General features: G+C 41.3%; 1 protein-coding gene across 1 annotated transcript in view; it reads right to left on the reverse strand.

Moving 5' to 3' along the window:
- The window catches only part of AGY1 (Albino or Glassy Yellow 1), a 388,365-nt gene that overhangs the window by 121,352 nt on the left and 246,264 nt on the right, over positions 1 to 20,749 (reverse strand). The window contains exons 11-13 of the mRNA XM_089424074.1: positions 7,633 to 7,808; positions 6,520 to 6,589; positions 6,254 to 6,400 (exon numbers count right to left, since the gene is read on the reverse strand). Coding sequence (XP_089280200.1) covers positions 6,254 to 6,400; positions 6,520 to 6,589; positions 7,633 to 7,808 — 393 coding nt within the window. The remainder of the gene's footprint in view (positions 1 to 6,253; positions 6,401 to 6,519; positions 6,590 to 7,632; positions 7,809 to 20,749) is intronic.

The following is a 20,749-nucleotide window of genomic DNA, read 5'->3' on the forward strand; positions in this document are numbered from 1 at the left end:
AATCATTTTAATCAAGTTGCTTAGATAAAGAATTGTCTTTCCCTTAATCTCCTAGACTTGTTGTTGCAACAAGTTTTCCCTTTCTAACTATCCTCGGGGACTACCCCCCTTAGCTTATCTAGGAGAGAGCTTAAACAGAGTGAGTAGAGAATAGGTGACAGCCCCTACTCTGAGGGTTGTGCCTTAAAGATTATATCTTGCGGGGTTAGAAACTTTCCCTGCACTTAGGTGTACATCTTAGGCAACAACACGAAGCATCCAATTTCGTGGTCTGGAAGACCAGGATCTTGTCTATTCTAGACAGATATCGCATCAAGGACTTCGCCTTGAAAACAATAGCAATCCAAATTGACCCAACTGAAAATGAGAAGTACGAGGAGGCAATGGCCAAGGCGAAGTGCATCATCCTTGATGGGGTCAAGGGTCATGTGGTGTCGCATATTGCTGAGAAAGACACAACAAATGAGATGTGGGATGCTTTGAATAAATTTTACCAGCATACTTCCATGCAGAGGAAGATGTTACTTGAAAATCAGCTGCGGTCATACCAGATGCAAAAGGAAGAGCAGATAGATGTCTTCCTCGGTCGATTGAAGGAGATCCGTGACCAGTTAACTTCCATAGGGGCCACGTCGGATCAGGAATTGATGGTGAGGGATGCATTGAACACAGTCTCAGAGGATTGGGAGGTATTTGTCCAGAGCATACTCGGCAAGTCGAGCCTTCCAGATTGGGAGGAACTGTGGGCGGCTCTTCGTCAAGAAAAGATCAGACAGGTGACCAAGGCAAGGAATAGCGGAAAAGGGGTTTGAATAAAAAAGGAGGAAGAAGAGGATGCGGCTCTAGCATTTGCAGGAAAGCAGGAGAAGAGAAAGAAGAAGGACGTCTCCAAGGTCAAATGCTTCCATTGTGAGGAACTGGGTCATTTTGCGAACTAGTGTCCTAGGAAGAAGAGTAAGGGAGAGGCTTCTGAGACCAGGGCAGCGCCAACGAGGGCAGAGAAAGAAGTTGAGGAGGATGACTATTGAGCCATGAGTGCTCATGTGCCACTTGAGAAGAAGTGGAGAGACATCGAGCTGTAGTCAGACGGACTACAGGCGATGAGGGCTGGGATCCTTGAGGTACCCAACCTCTCAGATTATACCTTGCTACGGGAGCCCCGAAGAGAAGTAGCAGGACTGGCAGATGTTGGTAGAGACGGATGCGGATGAAGCAGCAAAGAGCGCTACAGTGCAGGAGTCTCGGGACAGCGCAAGGCTAGCAGGCTGCAACAGTGCGAGAGGCATAGGAGTGTTGCACCAGTGCAGGATGGCACAGAGAGATGTGCAACAGTGTGAGATGCAGGGAGTTGTTGCAGCAGCGCAGAGGTCAGTAGAGGGAGCACCTGTTAGCGGCAGAGAGAGCTTCAACATTGGGAGTGTCTCTAGCCTGACAGGATGTTAGAGTTGGGTGGATCAGTTACTTCTCAGTAACTAAGTTGCAATGCAACAGTTAGTAGTGGCAGTGCTATGGGCAACATAATGCAGCATGATGAGAAGGAATGCAATGCAGATGTAGTGCTGGGAGGATGGACCAGCAGCAACACGGATGCAGAGGGAGCTATCGTACAGATGCAACAATGGCAGTGGCAAGGCCATGGGCAGCAATACAGGATGCAACAGTGTAGAGGATGTTGGGTGGGGAGGCCTAGCATCAGCACAGGGACCAATGCCGGATAATCAAGGTGATGCTTAGTGTTGAGTATTACTAGAGCACAGTCCTCGCTAAGAGGGAGTGTTGATTTGGGGTAGCATCGAATGTGCTCTAACCATGAAAATTGGAGAAGAGGTTAAAGCACATGAGATCTCCAAGACCCTGAAATGGTTTGGGTAGATTCTAACCAGTTTGGGAGATATTAAAATAATTAATATTTTTAATGGAGTTCCTAAGTCTAAACTAAGGAAAAATAAAATATTAATGGGTATTAATATAAAACTGGGTTAGAATGTTCCAAAAGTCATGGATCAAGCCAAATCTAATCTTGGCCGTTGATTAGAGATTTAATCTCGGTCGTTGATGGACCAACGGGAAAAGTATAAGAGGAGGCTTGAGGGTCAGTTGGAGAATACATTAGAGTGATCAGTCATTCTATTCTCTAGAGCGGGGTTTGCTAAGAGAGATAGAATGAGTGATCAGCAGCGAGGGGCAGTGAATACATAGCAGAGAGGTAGAGTTGGTACCAGAGAGACAACACAGAGCCTAGAGAGGTTGACGCAGAGGCAACTGGGTGCTACATAGAGGTAGCCAAGAGTTGCGCAGACCAAGGAGAGGCTAGCGTGTGAGACGCATAGGGTCTAGGCCCTAGGGGCTGACGAAGAAGCTCCAGAAGCTGACTCAGGGCCAAGAGGCAATGCTGGAAGGATTTCGTGGGACAAACTAGGTGTTGATGAGTTAGGTAGGGTCACGTAGTCCCTATCAGAGTGACGCAGAGCAGTGGGAGCTGCAATTGTTGTTGTGGGATCGTTCATCTGGTAATTGATCGAATGAAATATCAATCTCCGAGGACAGGTACTACTGCCAAGGGCAGTCTCGGTTGGGTGAGCCATTTCTAGCACCCTAGTTTTATTTTGGAAACTGCATAATAATAAAACCCTCTGAATAGTTGCACCGGTTTTCCCGCATTCTCGGTTGGGTGAGCCATTTCTAGCACCCTGGTTTTATTATGAAAACTGCATAATAATAAAACCCTCTAAATAGTTGCACCGGTTTTCCCGCATTGGTCCAAAAATAACGGTGTCACTTGTGTGCTTGTTTTCTTTCAGTTGATGATCTGTAGATGTTGATACTGTACTTGTGTTTATTTTCAGTATTTACATGGTAAATAACTTGTTAAGTAATTAAACAAGTAGGAAGAAATAAACCAGATAGTACAGGAAGAATTTCTAACTGGTCATACTTAGAAATTCCAACAGCGACTTTGTCCAATCCACTCACTGCAATATGTGCTCCTAAGAAAGGCTCTTAACTCTCCAAGTCAACCTTTCTAATTGGCTCCCACTGGCTACAATATCAAACTGATCCTAAATTGATCAACTTATTGACCCAACAGACCTCAAATGTTGATGCAACCCTTTTTGTATACTGCTGTTACTGACTCCCTGGTTAGGGCAAACTGTTGTAGCCTTAGACTCCTCCAACAGACCCCAAACAACCCTTTGAAAGATTGCGACACACTTTAAGAGAGCCCCTCCCTTGCTATGTTGCTGCCTTAGGGCATATACCAGCCCTTGACTGCCCTACGCAAGCCCAACTGTGATGCTATGGCCTGCGGCCTAGCACAACAACAACTGTAGCTTTCGGTCCCTTAAAACATGCCCAAAGAAGTGTCAAAATCAACAACATTTAGCCCTCAAGAACTCGGCCTAACAGCTAGCACCCTCGGCCTCCATGACATCAACTCGGACCCTTGTTTTGACCCTAAAACAACCCTTATCTCCTCATTGTTTCTTCCTTCTGTGTTGCGGCTAGGAGACTGCGTTTAGGGTTAGGGAAGTGGCCAGATATTCTGTGTTTAGGACACTTCCTTATTGTGGCTAGAATCCATTCCTTTAGGATAGCGTTAGGAAGCCTTTTAGGACAGTGAATAAGGTCTCTCCTAGACTTGCAATTAGATCTCTCCTTGCTGCGTTATTGTAGCTTCATTAAAGTCTCCTCCATGGCAATGTAGAGCTAGGGCTTCTTCTTATTAGGGTTGCATAGTCTCTTAGGATCTCTCCTCCCACCAAAACCTAAAGACAAGTGGAGAGGAAGAGATCACAAGAAGAGTGTGTGTACAAATGACTAACAAGCCACCTCTTTTTATACTAAAACGTTGAGCATAAGTGGGGGAAATTTGGTTGCTGGCCGACCTTGACGAATTGTCCCATAACACAAATAAATTCATATCTCCATGAATACATGTTGGAATCGAATGATCTTTAGATCAATCCTACACCTCTCGACGCGAGGAATCCAACAAAAATATCAGTCGCCATAAATAAGATGACCCACATGGAGTTTGGCCCTAGTTGCCAATTTTAACAATATGAAATGGGAAAACGGGACCACGCTACCAAAATCAGGGTTTCCAAGTAGTGCCCATCATAAAACTATAAGCCAATAGGGGAGATCCCACGGGACTAGGGTAGAGGATTAACCACCCCATTTAAGGTGAGTGAATAAGACTACAGTCAAAACCATTCATCCTTCCAAGTCACCCAATAATCCATACCAAGTGTGCCCAAGAAAGAAAAACAAGCATAAGCACCTAATTTCACAATGAAAAACATACCTTTAGGATTAGACGGCCCACCTTCAAACATACGCACTCGATAGATGGGAGAGGGGACATATGAGTTGCTCAAGGAGCGAAGTTCAACTAGCATAATAGCAGCTACATTGGTGGCTGTCGAGGTTGTTGGCTATCAGCTGAAGACAAATCTAAGAGAAAAATTCTCCTACGGGGACACCCACTAATGGTGGGTAACAGTTCCCATGAAATTACTTAGTTCCTCCCTCTAATCTCTCTTTCTAGTAGTATAAAGAATTGAGTTCTTTGCAATAAGGACAATGTATGGGATAGCTCTACTGCAAATATGCACATCATTCCCTAAGATTTTGGCAAGGTGGTATTTCAAGTGGGTGATTCTGCCAAACATTTCCATTCCACAGAGCTTGCACCTCAGCTTTGTTCTATTATCATCCTCACATGGCTCACCATACTCCTACATTTGGTCCAATGGCTTCGCCATTTTGTAGAGATCCGATTAAATTTTCAAGTTTTGGAGCTAAAACACAAAACAAATGTGGAAATTCAAAAAGGGGTAAGAAGAGGCAAACTCTAAATTTATAGTATATGCTAATCTTGGAAAACAAAGAAAAGGCAAATTTTCTTTTACATACCTAGAAATAATAAATATGGATATGGTATATTGGAGTAAATCTCCACTCCAAAAATCCAAGGCTGATGGCAAAGAAAACTATGGATTTTCCCTTTTTTGCTTGATGAAAAATGGTCATAAGACTCACACAACCCTCAGAGCTCAATCTTAGCACAGAAAAAACGAAAATGACCTTTGAAAAAATAAAATCACAACTTATATTCACGATTTTTTTGTAGCAGGCCAATAATTTCGCATCGTCTCATGATAATTTCGAAATTATCACGATAATTTTGAAATTATCGCGATAAATTAACATGGGAAGATTATCGCGATATTTTTTGTCAATGGTATCAGCAAAGGCTCTTTCAGCGATAATATCACGGGGTTGTGCATTTATAGGGTTCTTGGAAAGAACCTAATGTCTTATGATTCCCAAGATGACTTCTACTTCGAGACCCAACTGTATTGATATTAATATGCTTTGGTATTATAGGTCAGTTGTTTTTGTTTGGAACAATGTCAATATACTGATTGGTTGAAGTATCAACTTTAATGATTAGGATGTTGATAAGGTTCCCTTATAACATGGACTTTACATACCATATTTGTAGTGCTTTCTTGTTTTTCTTTTGCCTTGGTTCTTGGATCACTTCTCAAGCCATACCTTCACCAACAAATGAATCTAGGGAGAATTTGTCTTGGAACTGAAGTAAGCATTGCTAGTTTATTCAACAAAATCATTGGAATATTGTTTTCCCATGCTTGGATCAGCTCATCTGCCTAATCATGAAATGGGAAATTGGTTATACACAATAACACAAAATGGTGAACATAAAGAACTGGTACCCCACTACTGAAAAATTTTCAAAATGTCAAATTAAGAATGCTCCAGCTGGGAGCAGATTCAACCAACTTGAGCAATTCAGAATAGAAATTACCCTTCCCCTCATTAACATGCACAATTGTACAAATCATTGGGCAGGAGAGGCATATAACTGACACTCTCATGATGAGTCTCCTACTTTAGTTGTAAGTGAATTATTTACTAATACCTGGTTAGTACCATTTATTCCCCCAAATGTAATTGATAATAGCCGTAAAAATTGAAAGTGAAAGTGAAAAAACCTAGTAGATGCAAACTCATTGCCAGTGAAAATGAAGAACGCATCAAGCATAAGATCAAGTATTAATGCACAGTTAATAGTTATAGCTTTTAAGAAGCCATGTCTCCTTGCAGTTATATGAGAGCCCAAATCATGTCAGCGATATACATCTACATAACCCCATATATTAATACTGAAGTAAGAGTTGGCAACAATTTCATATAACTATATAACAGAATTTCACTTCACCTTCTCACACGCATATGACAGGCGATCTTCTGCCTGAAGCTCAGTCAATGACCTCTTACCCCATGTTCTGACAGCCATCTGAACTGCATCCTCAACCAAGGACAAACTATCTTGAGACAATTTGCATGGAAATAGAGTTTCTTTCACCTGAGTTCAGAGCCACCAGGATATCCATATTTCAGAATGGTTTGACTCCATGGTAATGGTACTTATTTTTCTTGTTTCACTATCCAGATATACCAATTATAGCCTTGATGAGAACGTACCTTCCAGGTTTTTCTTAGAGGCAATTTTTGTTTTCTCTCAAACTGAATTTCATCCACTGTGTTAACAATCCTGCCATGGAAAGAATATATCAGTTCAGTAAAGTAATTGATTTTAAATCCTTAAAAAAATGTAATGGTTGCCTACAGTATCCAAAAGAACTTAAAACAGAAAATCAAAATAGAATGTTCTCAAGTAGAATATAATAAAGCTAGACATATCATTCTGCACAATAGTAGCCTTCTTAATAATTCCAGTGCCATTAAAATGTATTTTCCCAGCAAGTATGGTGAAGATTTACTCACATCTATGGACAGTGACTACAAACAGAGCTAAAGATATGATTTTCAGCTCAAGCCTCAAACATATATCGAAGAAAAATTTTGAGCACATTCCATTCTAACAATTTTCTTCAGGACCAGATGGCATCTGCCACCAGCAATTATAACTGAGGATGAGCAATCAAAAGACTGCAAGAAGGAGAATGGAAAGTAACGTAAAAAGTAATTGCTTTGTTCTGAGGGAGCTACATTCCACAGTATTAAACAAATATAATCTGCATGAGTTCCTTTAGTAAGAAAGTTGCAATTTCATTTACTCTAATGAAAAATCCATTATGAAATTTCAAAAGACAGCATACACCTGCTGTCTCAAGGGCTGTGCCAATACTAGTGCTTTATGCTATAGCAACAGGCCAAACAAGCAATCACTAAGAAGCTTAAGATGGAAAAACATGGGAACAATTCAGTCATATATTTAAATATTTTGCTTTCATGATCAAAATAAGAAGACTGTAACGATGACATCTGCAAAATCCTTCAGCTCATCCCTGATTTGATTTCTGATTCTATCCTGTGTTCACTGTTTAGCAATAGAATTTTAAATTTCAAAAGTTTGAGATTAGTTCCATTATTAATGGATCAAAGTTTATGGTTAGTGATGACACATAACTCTACAAGATACCTTTAAGTTTTGAAAGACCAACAACAAAAAATAGCTGGGAAATGACCACAACACTGGAGAATGGGATTTCTTTAATGGATCCCCTGTTCTGAGAGACAAGCCATTGAGTTGAATGTATGCTAGATAAGCAGGTAGCTTTAAGTGAAGAATACCTCGGCATAAGAAGCTCACGTAACTTCAACTTTGCCATAAATTCTGCATTTCCACCAAGGATGATATCTGTTCCACGCCCTGCCATATTGGTAGCTATAGTGACGGCTCCAAGGCGACCACTTTGGGCTACTATTTCAGCTTCTCTCTCCACGTTCTCTGGTTTTGCATTGAGAACCTAACAATCCAGACAATGCAGTCATGCCCTTCATGACCATATCATAGTTATAATTTTACCCTAAATTCATAAGCATCAAGTTTCAACCTAGTTCAAGATAACAGTAGAGTATATTATAATAATTTTCTCCTGCAGAAAGAAAGGTTCCCATTATGATCATGCATTTCAGGCATGATAATGTCTAATATGAATGTAAATTGCTGATAACCTCCTTGTGAATATATAATATCTCTGTATGCATAACTCTAAGATATTTAAAAAAACTGAACTCTTTCAGCAAAAATAGGGTGCATGGTAAGCACAAACTTGTTGCCTTCATAAAATGCAACAACAACAAAGTTTGCGATAAAGATTAAAAGACAAAGCAATCCAGATCAGATGCTTGATTTATTGCATGTTAAATATGGCTAAATGCAACAACCTCCTGGATACTAGAAGGGGCATGTATCTTTTCTAGGATAGATCTAAAAAAGGATATCAACAAGAATAAAAGAAGCAATTTTTCTCTTGAAGAATACATCTTATATTACAGGAGTAAATTTACAAGATAGCTGACAAACAAACGAAAACAAAAACAGAAGGTTATACACAATGATATCTCGCATCCTTTTCCAAATAGCTACTAGGGCAGCCATAAACTCAGAATATGCTAAAAGTTTTAGCCTAAAACATTGAACTCTTTGGCATCCTTAATCAAGAGGTAGCCATTGGCAGACTGTTACATACCTAACTCCTCTTGCCAAGAGTGACAAAAATATTGGTCTCAATTGACATCCTCAAAGAAGAGATGACAGATTTGCATCTTAGTTTCCATATTGTAAGCAAGGCTGTGGTCTGAAGGCAGTCCCAAACACCCAAAAAGTGTGAGAATACCAAAGACCCTGAGTCACCAAGAAGTGCTGCATGCCAATGGAGTAGTCCCTAAAGCAGAACTGAATGGTGATCCTGCACAAGCTGCCAGCAAGATCTAGCAAATTTACACTCCCATAAAATATGCTTCAAAATCTTTGAGCAACTGCAACAAGGACACAGCTTTTGGCAAGATTAACCTTGAAGAGAAGCCTCTGGTAAACAAGTAACCATGCAAAGACTCAGAGCTTGTAGCTCAGTTGGGGAGACCAAACAGCATGCAGCTGGTGGATCCATCTAGCCTCAGTGTTAGAAGATGTCCATCTAGCATTCAACAGAAGAGATAAATGCTACATCTAATGCAAAAGAGCGTAAAGCTTCTTTGAATCATACTGCTAAAGTGGCTTCTCAAATCTCCATCTCCAGTCTCTCCAAAAAGGTTCCTAAATGCCAATATTCAGCTTGTACTGATCCTTAAGAGGAAGCAAGCCCATAATGTCTTTGATAGTCATCTTATCAAAGTATAGATAAGCTCTCTAATGGGCTAATTCTGAAATATTCCACCATCGATAATATTGGGATCCTCGTCATTAGTGTCACCTTTTTCCTATACCTCAATCCTCTTGGGACATCAATCAACACCACCCAATTTTGATGAAATTATGTAATCCAAGCTTAAAAATATTGTACAAAAAGCTTAGCATACATAATCAATGATTTTGGTTTGCTTAAATGGTACATTTTTGCTAAGGCCATGACAAAAGAGTCCAACTAGAAATATCACTAACATTGAGGTACATAAAGAGCTAGGTGCTCTTGATTATCTGTGAATTCCATACCCTCATACATTATAGAATCTAATGAAAATCTACAATCCCACCAATCCTGAAATCTTGAAAACAGTGTTAAGTCTGCTGAATTTTGAATGGGATATGAAATGCTACTTTCTCCATATGAAGTCCGATGAGGTTAGAACCACTCTCAAACATCCTGAAACAATAAATGGTAATTCAAGTAAAAGGACGAAAGGAATGGTAAAAGAAATGTCACTTAAATTTGTCATTAAGGATGAAAAGGAATGATAAAAGAAATGTCACTTAAATTTGTCATTACCATAATTGCCAACATTTTTGTGCATAATTAAGAGTGAAACCCTCTTTTAAAGAAAAATTTCCAGTCTTAAAGGTTTCTAGAAGCCTCCTTAATTCATAATTAACCTTTGATTAGGCATTAAAACCAAAAATGTGGGTCCCAACTATTAAATCAAGGCCAAATCAGACAAATTTCATATGGAAGCACAATGTACAAACATTGAAACAAATTTCAGTTTGTATGAAACATGTTTCCCACATGTGAAACACGTTTCATATGAACCGAAATATGTTTTAGTCGCATTTCAGCATTTCGATATGGAAACACGGCTGATAAACAGGGTGGGCCATGTTTCCTGCAACACAGATATAAAGGAAGACCCCTTTCTTCTTCTTATTCTTTTATTTTTTAAATTTATCAGTAGAATAAATAGACTTGTCACCTGTCACCAAGGAGACATGGGATCTAGTTAGTGGGACTGCCACTATACTCCTAAGCCTAGCGCAGATGCCCACAGGCCTCGCTAGACAGGTAAACTGAGTTTTGAACCTATGCAAGGCCCCTATATTGGTTCTTTTCTTACTTAGCCTGCAAGCCTGAAACCAGGGACACTCAAAAGATACATTGTCCTTGATTTATCGAACTCCAAATAGGTTTCCATACCAAATTCCATCCAACATAATGCCTAGAGAAGTTCCAACCATGCAAAGTAGCGACAAACCTCCAAGCCTCCCATATGCTTCAACAAATCACTAATTTGGACACCTTAAAGAGGTGAGGAGATGAGATAAGGTAACACAACCCAAAAGTGCCTTGGATCAAGAGTAGATGATTGCCAAAAATTGAAGCCTATGATGCAAGAGAATCTGAAATGATGTAGATCTTTCTATTAGAATATTGAAGCTCGAACAAGTGGTCTAGTTTTGAGAGGTGTCATTGAGGCTAGGAACACACAGGAATATCTCCAACCCCATGTAATTTTTCCTAATGGAAATATCTTAATTATGTCAATTCGTGATTTTTTAATTATTTCCTAAGTTTTTTAAAACAAAAATGAGTATCATTAGGAGTAATTTTGCATCCGGTCACAGCAAGTACACGGGGGGGAGTACATCTCTTAGATTCAAAACTGTATCAGATCCTATATGCTACTGACCCATTACAAAGACAGCTTAACGACTTTTAAACATATTAAATGGACAACGGCCAACTATCAGGAAATACATTACATAGTGACTGTCGACTGAAATTGACAAACCCAAAACCCACAAAATCTGAAACCTATTAATAGAACCCATGAAGATCATTCCAATTCAGATGGTGACTTGTTAAGGTCTATATCTGGCTTAACTGGAAGATTTGAAGACTGTTCCTGAAGTGCTGGAAAACTTTTGCTAAGTTTGAGGTTTGTGAGAATCCCTTTGAGTGCGTCAACCTCGTCTTCCAACCTTGAAATTTGCTGCTTGAGTACTAGAATGCAGTCTGCTTGTTCAATTTGCGTGTGGTACATCTTCCAAAATTTCACAGGAAGGTCATAGTCTGCTCTCTGGAGAGCTTCTATTTCAGAAATGCATTGAGAACACGGATGGGCATCATTGGAGGCATCAAAATTAGTGCTAGAATCCATAAAGATAGGGAGCCTGCTTTGCCAACAATAACCTGGCCAACCCAAGTTGGCAGAGAGAAGTAAGTTCTTGATGTGAGCGTAAGGAGTGAAATTCGGGCTTCTAAAGACAGAATAAAGACAACTTGAGCTTGCAGACCAACAATTTCTCAAATACCCAACCTAGCAAAAGCATGACATTGGAATAACTAACTTTTCCTGTGCTAAAGGCTCCCACGGGGCAGCAAAAGGGATATGATACATGTTGAAATATGTAACTAGGTTCGGTCTTCATAATGAGATGTGTAGATCATGATTTTGTGTAATTTATGAAAATAAGAAAAATAAATTATTTTGTTATGCTCGAGGCATGGGTCATGCTCAAGGAATTTTATTTTGTAAATAAAGCTCCCATTGTGAGCAATTAGGGTTGGTGATTAAGTTATAAAGTCTAGTGAGTCAATGTCATGTATTGGAGACCCATTTGGGCATGTTACATATTGTAAAAAGAGAATTTGTTTGAGTCATTAACCCTCCAAGACCTTGTCACAAGCACTCCTTTAAGTCGGCCCTCAAAAGAAGATGGAGATCGTTCTAGAAGAGCATGTCGACCTACTCACTTGCAAAGTCGGCCTTGTTACCCACCATTTTGTGGGTGATATCCCAAGGAGAATTTTTTTCTCCAAGATGGTCCTCAGCCGACAACGAGCAACCCCTTGCAGCCACCAACTAGCTCGTTTTGCCACTTCTCCGCCACCTGAGCCAGCCATGTGGTCCCTCACCCATTTGTCATGATTGTATGTTTGAAGGTGGGTTTCCCGAACCTAAAGGTATGCCTTGTCATTTTGTAATTGAGTATTGTAGTTTGCTTATCATGGACACTTTTGGGCATGGATTAATGGGGGGATTTGAAGGAAAGAATAGACTAGGTCTGTGCTCTTGTCCCCTAGACCTCTTTTTGGATATTAACCTTGGATTCTTGTCCTGTGCGGTCTCTTTTACTGACCATTTGGCTTTAGGGATGGTATTTCATGGGAAATCTTGATTTTGGTCACGTGGTCCCGTTCCCCAATCTGCATATATTACCCTCTTGCCACTCATTATTACCCTATTCATCATTTCTCACACTTGGGTCCACATTCCTCCACTGGGTCCACATAGGGCTAGATCTCCCCTTCCCCTTGCCCACACCTTGGGTCAAGCCTTGAATGATGCCCCAGAGGTTGATGTAGCTAAAAAGAAAAGTAAAAGCACAATTGGCCACATTCAACAGGAAAATGTACCACAAAATGCAAAAGATGGTCGGGACAAACACATTTAGCACGTGGGCAAAAGCCAATGCATGAGCTCTACCCTATCATCATGGCTATCACCCTGGTTCCTATAGGTTCTAAACTTCTATGAGCCTCCATCATATAGGAACCCATGATTGCCCCAACCCCTGCTGGGCAATGAACAACCCTACCTTAAAAGGGGGTATCCACTACTATATGTTGAAGTTTCTAACTTTACTTAGTTTAGAAACCCTTCATGCACTTTTTCTGATTTATTACTACCTACTTGTTATTATTCTTTAACAAGTTATTTACAAATTAAATACTGAAAATAAACACCAGTGCATGCTCAACATATTATAGATCAGCAACTAAAAGAAACAAGAACAAACACACCACATGACACCATTATTTTTGGACCAATGTCCCCGGAAAAACCCAATGCAGGAAAACCGGTGCAGCTATCTGAGGGTTTTCTTATTAAGCAATATCAGAGTACAATCTAGGTGCCGAAACTGGCCTACCCAACAGAGAATTTCCTTAGTAGCTATACCTCACAGTTTGAGAGAAATCTCCTGGCTGAAAACCCAAAAAAACCTTCCGGCAGCTCTTCAGCACAAAACTGCTCCTGCAACCCCAACATCTGCCCAAATTGGACTGCGTCAGTCCCTCTCTGTCTCACATTGGCCCTACGTCAGCCTTTCTAGGCCTGCGCCAACCCATGCGTCAGCTCTGGGAGCCTCTGCGTTAGTTGCGCTAGCCCTTCTGGTGCTTTGCGCAGCACTTGGCTGCCTCTGCGTGGCCTTGCGTGAGCACTTGCTGGCTCTGCGTCACCCTCCTTGGGTGTTGCGCTACTCTCCCGGCACAATCTCTACCTTCTCTGTTTCTCTGTACTCAATTCCCCTCAGCTACTCTCCTAATCATTGATTCTATCTCTCTTAGCAAACCCCGCTCTAGAGAATAGAATGACTGATCATCTGGTGTGCTCTCCAAGTGACCCTCAAGCCTCCTCTTATACTTTTCCTGTTGACATCTCAACGGCCGAGATTAAGTCCCTAATCAACGACTAAGATTAGATCTGGCTTGATCCATGTCTTTTGGACCACTCTAACACAGATTCATATTAATACACATTAATATTTTATTTTCCCTAAGTTTAGACTTAGGGACTCCATTAAAAATATTAATTATTTTAATATCTCCTGATCTGTTTAGAATCTGCCCAAACCCTTTCTGGGTATTGGAGATCTCATGTGCCCCAACCTCTCCACCAAATTTTGTGGCTAGAGCACATCCGATGCTACCCCAAATCAACACTCCCTCTTAGTGAGGACTGTGATCTAGCAATACTCCTCACTGAGTATTACTTTGATCGTCTGGCATCGGTACCTGTGATGATGCTAGGCCTTCCTGCCCACCATCCTCTACACTGTTGCTTCTTGTATTGTTGCCCATGGTTCTGCCACTGCCACTGCTGCATCTGTATAATAGCTCCCTATGCATCCGTGCTGCTACTAGTCCTTCCTCCCAACACTGCATCTGCATTGCACCTCCTCTCATCATGTTTTATCGTGCAGCCCACTACTGCACTGCAACTCAATTACTAAGAAGTAAGTAACTGATCTACCAATTGACCTCAGCCACTGATGTTGAAGTTCCCTCTACCGCTGACAAGTGCTCCCTCTCTGACCTTTGCGTTGCTGCAACAACTCCCTGCATCTCGCACTGTTGCACACCTGTCTGTGCCTTCCTGCACTGGTGTAACACTCTTGTGCCTCTCGCACTGCTGTAGCCTGCTAGCTCTGTGTTGTCTCGGGACTCCTGCACTATAGCTCTCTCTGCCGCTCCATCTGCATCCATCTCTACCCACATCAGCCAGTCCTGCTACTCCTCGTCGGGGCTCCTGTAGCAAGGTCTAATCCAAGAGGCTAGGTACCTCGAGGACCCTGCCCCTCATCGTCTGTAGTCCTCCTAACTACAGCTCGATGTCTCCCCACTTCTTCTCAAGTGGCACATGTGCACTCATGGCACAATCACCGTCTATCAAAACTTCCTTCTCTGCCAGTGTTGGCGTTACCTTAGTCTCGAAAGACTCTCCCTTACTCTTCTTCCTTGGGCACTAGGTCACATAATGACCCATCTCCCCACAGTGGAAGCACTTGATCTTGGAGAGATCTTTCTTCTTTCGCTTCTCCTACTTTCCCTCAGATGCTAGGGCCACATCCTCCTCCTCCTCCTTGACCTTGATCCCTTTGCTGCTGCTACCTGTCTTCGACTGCCGTCTAATGATAATCTCTTCATGGCGAAGAGCTACCCACATCTCGTCCCAAGGTAGGAGAGTCCCTCTGCCCAGGATACTCTGGACAAACACTTCCCAATCTTCTGAGATAGCATTCAGGGTTGTCCTCACCATAAGCTCCTGATCCGATGTCACTCCTATAGCAGTCAACTGGTCTCGGATCTCATTCAGTCCTCCGAGGAAGGTGTCAATCGATTGACCTTCTTCATCTAATACGACCTCATCTGGTTCTCGAGCAGCATTCTTCTCTGCACAGAAGTATGCTGGTACAGGTTCTTGAGAGCCTCCCACATCTCAATTGTCGTTTCCTTCTCGGCTATATGTTGTACCACATGATCCTTGACCTCATCAAGGATAATGCACTTGGCCCTCGCCATCGCCTCTTCGTACTTGTCGTTATCATTGGGGTCGACTGGGATAGCTATAACCTTTAAGGCGAAGTTCTTGACACGATTCCTATCAAGAACTGATAAGATTTTGGCCTTCCAGACTGCGAAGTTCGATGCTCCATCCAGTCTATCCTGGTCTCTTACCCCGTGTAGTGCCATGACGCTCCTTTACTTCCCTCCTGGAAGTTCTTTGTTCGACTCCTCTGAGTCTCTACTTCTCGTTTAGAAGTTCTCTTCTGGACTCCCTCTGAATCCTGATTTCCCTCCTGGAAATCCATCTGTCGCTTGTCGAGATGCCCCCTACTCTGATCGTCTTGTGCAACTGCACTGCTGATCTAGGTTCCTCGGCTAGAAACCCTCAGTAACAACTCCTCTAGCCTTGCTCTGTCAGGTACTGTTCTGACTACAGTACCTCACCAGCTCAACTCTGCAATATTTCTGCAGCCTTCTAGACTCCAGCAACTGCCTCTCTGTGAGCTATGTCATCCCTTCTCTGCCTCATGCTGGCTCTACGTCACCCCGAATGGGTCTGCGTTAGCCCTGGGATGCCCTGCACCAGCCCTTTGGTCCTCTACATTAGCAACGCTGGCCTCTCTGAGGCTCTGCGCAGTTCTTAGCTTCTTCTGTGTGGCTCTAGCTAGCTTTGCGTCACACTTGGCTTCTGCGCTGCTAGAAACAGCTTTTGTCACCTCGGGGCAGCTGCTTTCTGCTGCTATTGCTCCGCTCGGCTGATGTCTTTTAGTCCTCCTATGATCTGTAATCACCCTTTGATACCATGTTGAATTTTCTAAATTTACTTAGTTTAGAAACCCTTCATGCACTTTTTCTGATTTATTCCTACCTACTTGTTAATATTCTTTAACAAGTTATTTACAAATTAAACACTGAAAATAAACACCAGTGCATGCTCAACATATTACAAATCAGCAACTAAAAGAAACAAAAACAAACACACCACATGACACCATTATTTTTGGACCAATGTCCCCGGAAAAACCCAATGAGGGAAAACTGATGCAGCTATCTGAGGGTTTTCTTATTAAGCAATATCAGAGTACAATCTGGGTGCTGAAACTGGCCTACCCAACAGAGAATTTCCTTAGCAACTATACCTCACAGTTTGAGAGAAATCTCCTGGTTGAAACCCCGAAAAATCCTTCCGGCAGCTCGTCAGCACAAAACTGCGCCTGCAACCCCAGCGTCTGCCCAAACTGGACTGTGTCATCCCCTCCGTCTCACGTTGGCCCTGTGTCAGCCTTTTTAGGCCTACGTCAGCTCTAGGAGCCTCTGCGTCAGGTGCGTTGGCCCCTCTAGTGATCTACGCAACACTTGGCTGCCTCTGTGTGGCCCTACATGAGCCCTTGCTAGCTCTACGTCACCCTCCTTGGGTGTTGCGCTACTCTCCCGACACAATCTCTGCTTTCTCTATTTCTCTGTACTCAATGCCTATCAGCTACTCTCCCGATCATTAATTCTATCTGTCTTAGCAAACCCCGCTCTAGAGAATAGAATGACGAATCATCTGGTGTGCTCTCCAAGTGACCCTCAAGCCTCCTCTTATACTTTTCCTGTTAACATCTCAACGGTCGAGATTAAGTCCCTAATCAACGACTAAGATTAGATCTAGCTTGATCCATGTCTTTTGGACTACTCTAACACAGATTCATATTAATACACATTAATATTTTATTTTCCCTAAGTTTAGACTTAAGGACTCCATTAAAAATATTAATTATTTTAATATCTCCTGATCTATTTAGAATCTACCCAAACCCTTTCTAGGTATTGGAGATCTCATGTGCCCCAACCTCTCCACCAAATTTTGTGGTTAGATCACATCCGATGCTACCCCAAATCAACACTATATCTCACACATCATGCTCTTACCCCTTGAGCCCCAAGCAGTTAATTAAAGAAAAATTATAAAAGACAAAAGACATATAAAGAAGGGTGCAAAAATTAAGGTTGGGGCACCTCATGTACCATGATTGCTCTCTCTTATACATTATATACCCAAGTGTGGGCTTCCCTCTTACTACCTACCCTTGTACCCCAGCGTATTGTTGAAAATAGTGTAACTAGGTTCGGTCTTCATCATGTAAAATATTGTAACGATGTAATTTGGTATCAAGAAAAAATTGTTTAATTTTTGTCTTGGTCTAGCCGTGGCTCCAATTGAAGGGCCTTAGGATGAGTCATATAAAAGAAAGACAAGCATGTATTGTTACACGTGTAAATGTAATTGTTGTATGTCAAAAACCCTTCTAGATCATCAATGATATACTCCAACATGTACCCATGGATTTGATGGAAAGAAACTGCTTAAAATAAATCGTTTGGACAATTTTGGAAGGCTCTCATTATGTCGGCCTAATCTAGGATCACGTCGGCTTAGAGGTGATGAGGCATGTCTATATAAAGGCTACATTGGCACCTTCTCACAACATAATTATCCTCACTCATTACATGAAGGATAGCGTAGTGAAAGGGTCGAAGAAGAAGGGTAGCCGCAATCAATGAGGATGTTTGTTCCCTCACCCAAGTTCATTACCAAACATGCTTTCAAGTGCAGCAGTCTAATATGATCTGGGGCATCATGTCATATGGGTATATTGTTGGGTTATAGATCCAATCTAGCCGTAGTTTGCATAAGGAAGCCATCGCAAGAGAGATCGAAGTCATCAAAGGGCTAGAAGAGCCCTATCTCTCCCATCACGTGGATCTACATCCTGAAGCGAAAGATTTTGTCTTCGCAACCCTATAACTGTCATTCCATTGACATCACCAAATCTCAGATCAAGAAACTGTTGTGTCTCTGATGGATCTACACGAAAATCGAAGATAAAAAGAGGCTAGAAGAGCCTATCCGAGACCATCATTAGTGTCTGTCATACTCTTGTTATAGATCTTATACTGTTCAGAATTGCAGAAAGATACATAATGCTTGGGTACATGGTTGGAGGTATTGTCATCTGATGTTGAAGGTAGTATTGAGTCAATGTTTCTGGTCATGTAATTTCTCAATAAGGATTCTATAAGAAACAGTTCAAAGGGTTTTTCCTCTCACTGTTTGGAGAGGTTTTTGCCCTGGCATGGTGCCAATATCTTGTGTTCCTGTGCATCTTGATCTTCTTGTTTTTTATAGTTGGTTGATGATAATAATTCATGTAAACAATAAGGAGCAGAATCTAAAGAAATAATATCACAAGCAATTATCACAGTTAAGAGAAATCAAATATTTAAAATTGCCCTTCATTTCTCAACATGGTATCAGAGGGTAGTTCAACAAAGGGCGTGAAGAAGATCAACTCTCTCATGCAGCAGTTGGCAAGCATTAGATCAGTTTCGCATTTCTCTCTAAAACTTCGTGTGTAGATGGGTGCAGGTCTCCGCAAATGAGAAGAGGCAAATCTCGGGTTCTTTCTCTAAAACTTCGCATGAGAACAGAAGAAGCAGATTCGCATCACCTTAAGGCAAGAGATCAAGGGTCTGTCTGCACCTTGGATGGGTTTAAGGACAAACAGACTAGGTCTCAGATTGCTAGAAAGCGCAAAAATGCAAGCTACATCTCGGAATCAAAGAGGAGTAGATAGAACTTTGGATGGATGGATAATCTTGGCATAAGAAGTCTCGGATAGTACCACAGTTTTGATGAGCCACAACATCAACAGTGACACAGTTGATCAGCCTCAGATTCATGACAGCAAAGGAACATAATAATCTTAGCATAATGAGAAGCGGTAACTATAATTGTCTCGACCTAGATGGAAGGATAAGATCACACTCTTGATGGATCTGTTTCATAAGCATGAGGACTTCGAAACCCCTATTGTTCTCTCTATCTCGGATGGAAGATCACTATGATCCTAAAGGTGCAACCTCAATCTCAACACATATCTTACATAATTATGTTGAAAGAGAACTTCGGAAGTCTGGGCACAATGAGAAGTAGTGACAAGGGTTTCAAGCAGTATTAAGTGTTGTTGTAGTAATGACAGGATAGCCAGAGTCTCGACATAATAGAAGGAGCTGTGACATGAATGATCAATGACAAAGTCATGATCTAGTTCTTGTAAAATCATGATCTCGTTGAAGATGTAGAGATCACTTCTGTGGTAATTTCAAAGGGACAGTGATGGTGCAGCAATGATGGCAACAGTAACAAAGATATCAGTGATATCGGAATAAGATCTCACTATTATAATCACAATATACTCTCGACATGCTCACAATTAATGTGATGAAAAGCTCAGCTAGTGTACAATGATGATGAATCAGTCATCATGGTGATTGTAACAATGAAGATCTCAACAGACCTCATTGACGTAATGAAGAAGCAACAGTAAAGATCTCGGTGCAAGGAAGGTACACACTCTCTATCTCGATATATTTATGTCTCGGAAAAACTATGATCCCACAGTAACGCATTCACATCATACTCTGTCTCGATATATTGGTAATAAACAAGTCATACCACCTTAACGAAATCATGATCTCAGTCTCGGCATTGATTATGAGAAGATCTTGATACCGTTGTCTTATATATATATATATATATATATATATATATATATATATTGTCTTCTCAGTGTTATAGTTATGGTTTCGATAAAAGCACAGAGATGATCTTAATAAAAGAACAGTAAAGTTCTTAGTGAAGATGTGACAATAAATAGAAGTCATGATCTTGTTCTTCTACGAAGACAAGGTCATGGGCGTGATCTCAGCCATGATGAAGGCAAGGTCCTGATCCCTATCTCGCTGTAGCTATCACAAAAAAAAACCTCCTTGTTATAAAGGTACAACAATGATAATCTCACTGAAGAAGCAACAAGGATGATTGCAGTCATGGTGCAACAGTGACCTAATTGAAATGCTAAAGAACATAGCAGTGTGGAAAAAGTCCCGAAAAAATCGGGATTTATTCCTAAAAACGCGATTTTTTCAGCGAAAGGATTAAATCGGCCGATTTTTTGGTGATTTTTTCATAAACGAAAAAATCGCGATTTTTTCGAAATACTCCCGATTAAATTGTGAGTCGATCGAAAAACTCGTCGTGGAAATTTTTTTGCTGATAAAATGCCGCAAATGGTTTTAACTCAGTTTAGTTTTTGCGATTTGGTTTGTGCGTTTTTCATTGCGTTTGGAGAAGCGAGAGCTCAGAGAACAAGGGTTTGAACTTTGCATCGTGCAAGCGTGGAGAGGAGCCGGATTGAATCATTGATAGCGTTCCAACTTCCAGTTCAACTGTCAACATTGCCAGTAGCGTAGATCCTCATCCAATGTTACAGTTAAATAATAAATCTTTCCTGTTTAATATTGAATATTTATTGCTTTTGATTTCTCACGGTTCACCATAAAATTTACGTCATACATTCCCTTGCATGATCAACCCACCAATCTTTCGTCTTCTGCTCACGGTGCACCTGTGCAAA

The sequence above is a fragment of the Pinus tabuliformis genome, chromosome 4_2, assembly GCF_031772625.1.
Source record: "Pinus tabuliformis cultivar Carrire ecotype Pingquan chromosome 4_2, CPIR1, whole genome shotgun sequence".
In the NCBI taxonomy this organism is placed as follows: domain Eukaryota; kingdom Viridiplantae; phylum Streptophyta; class Pinopsida; order Pinales; family Pinaceae; genus Pinus; species Pinus tabuliformis.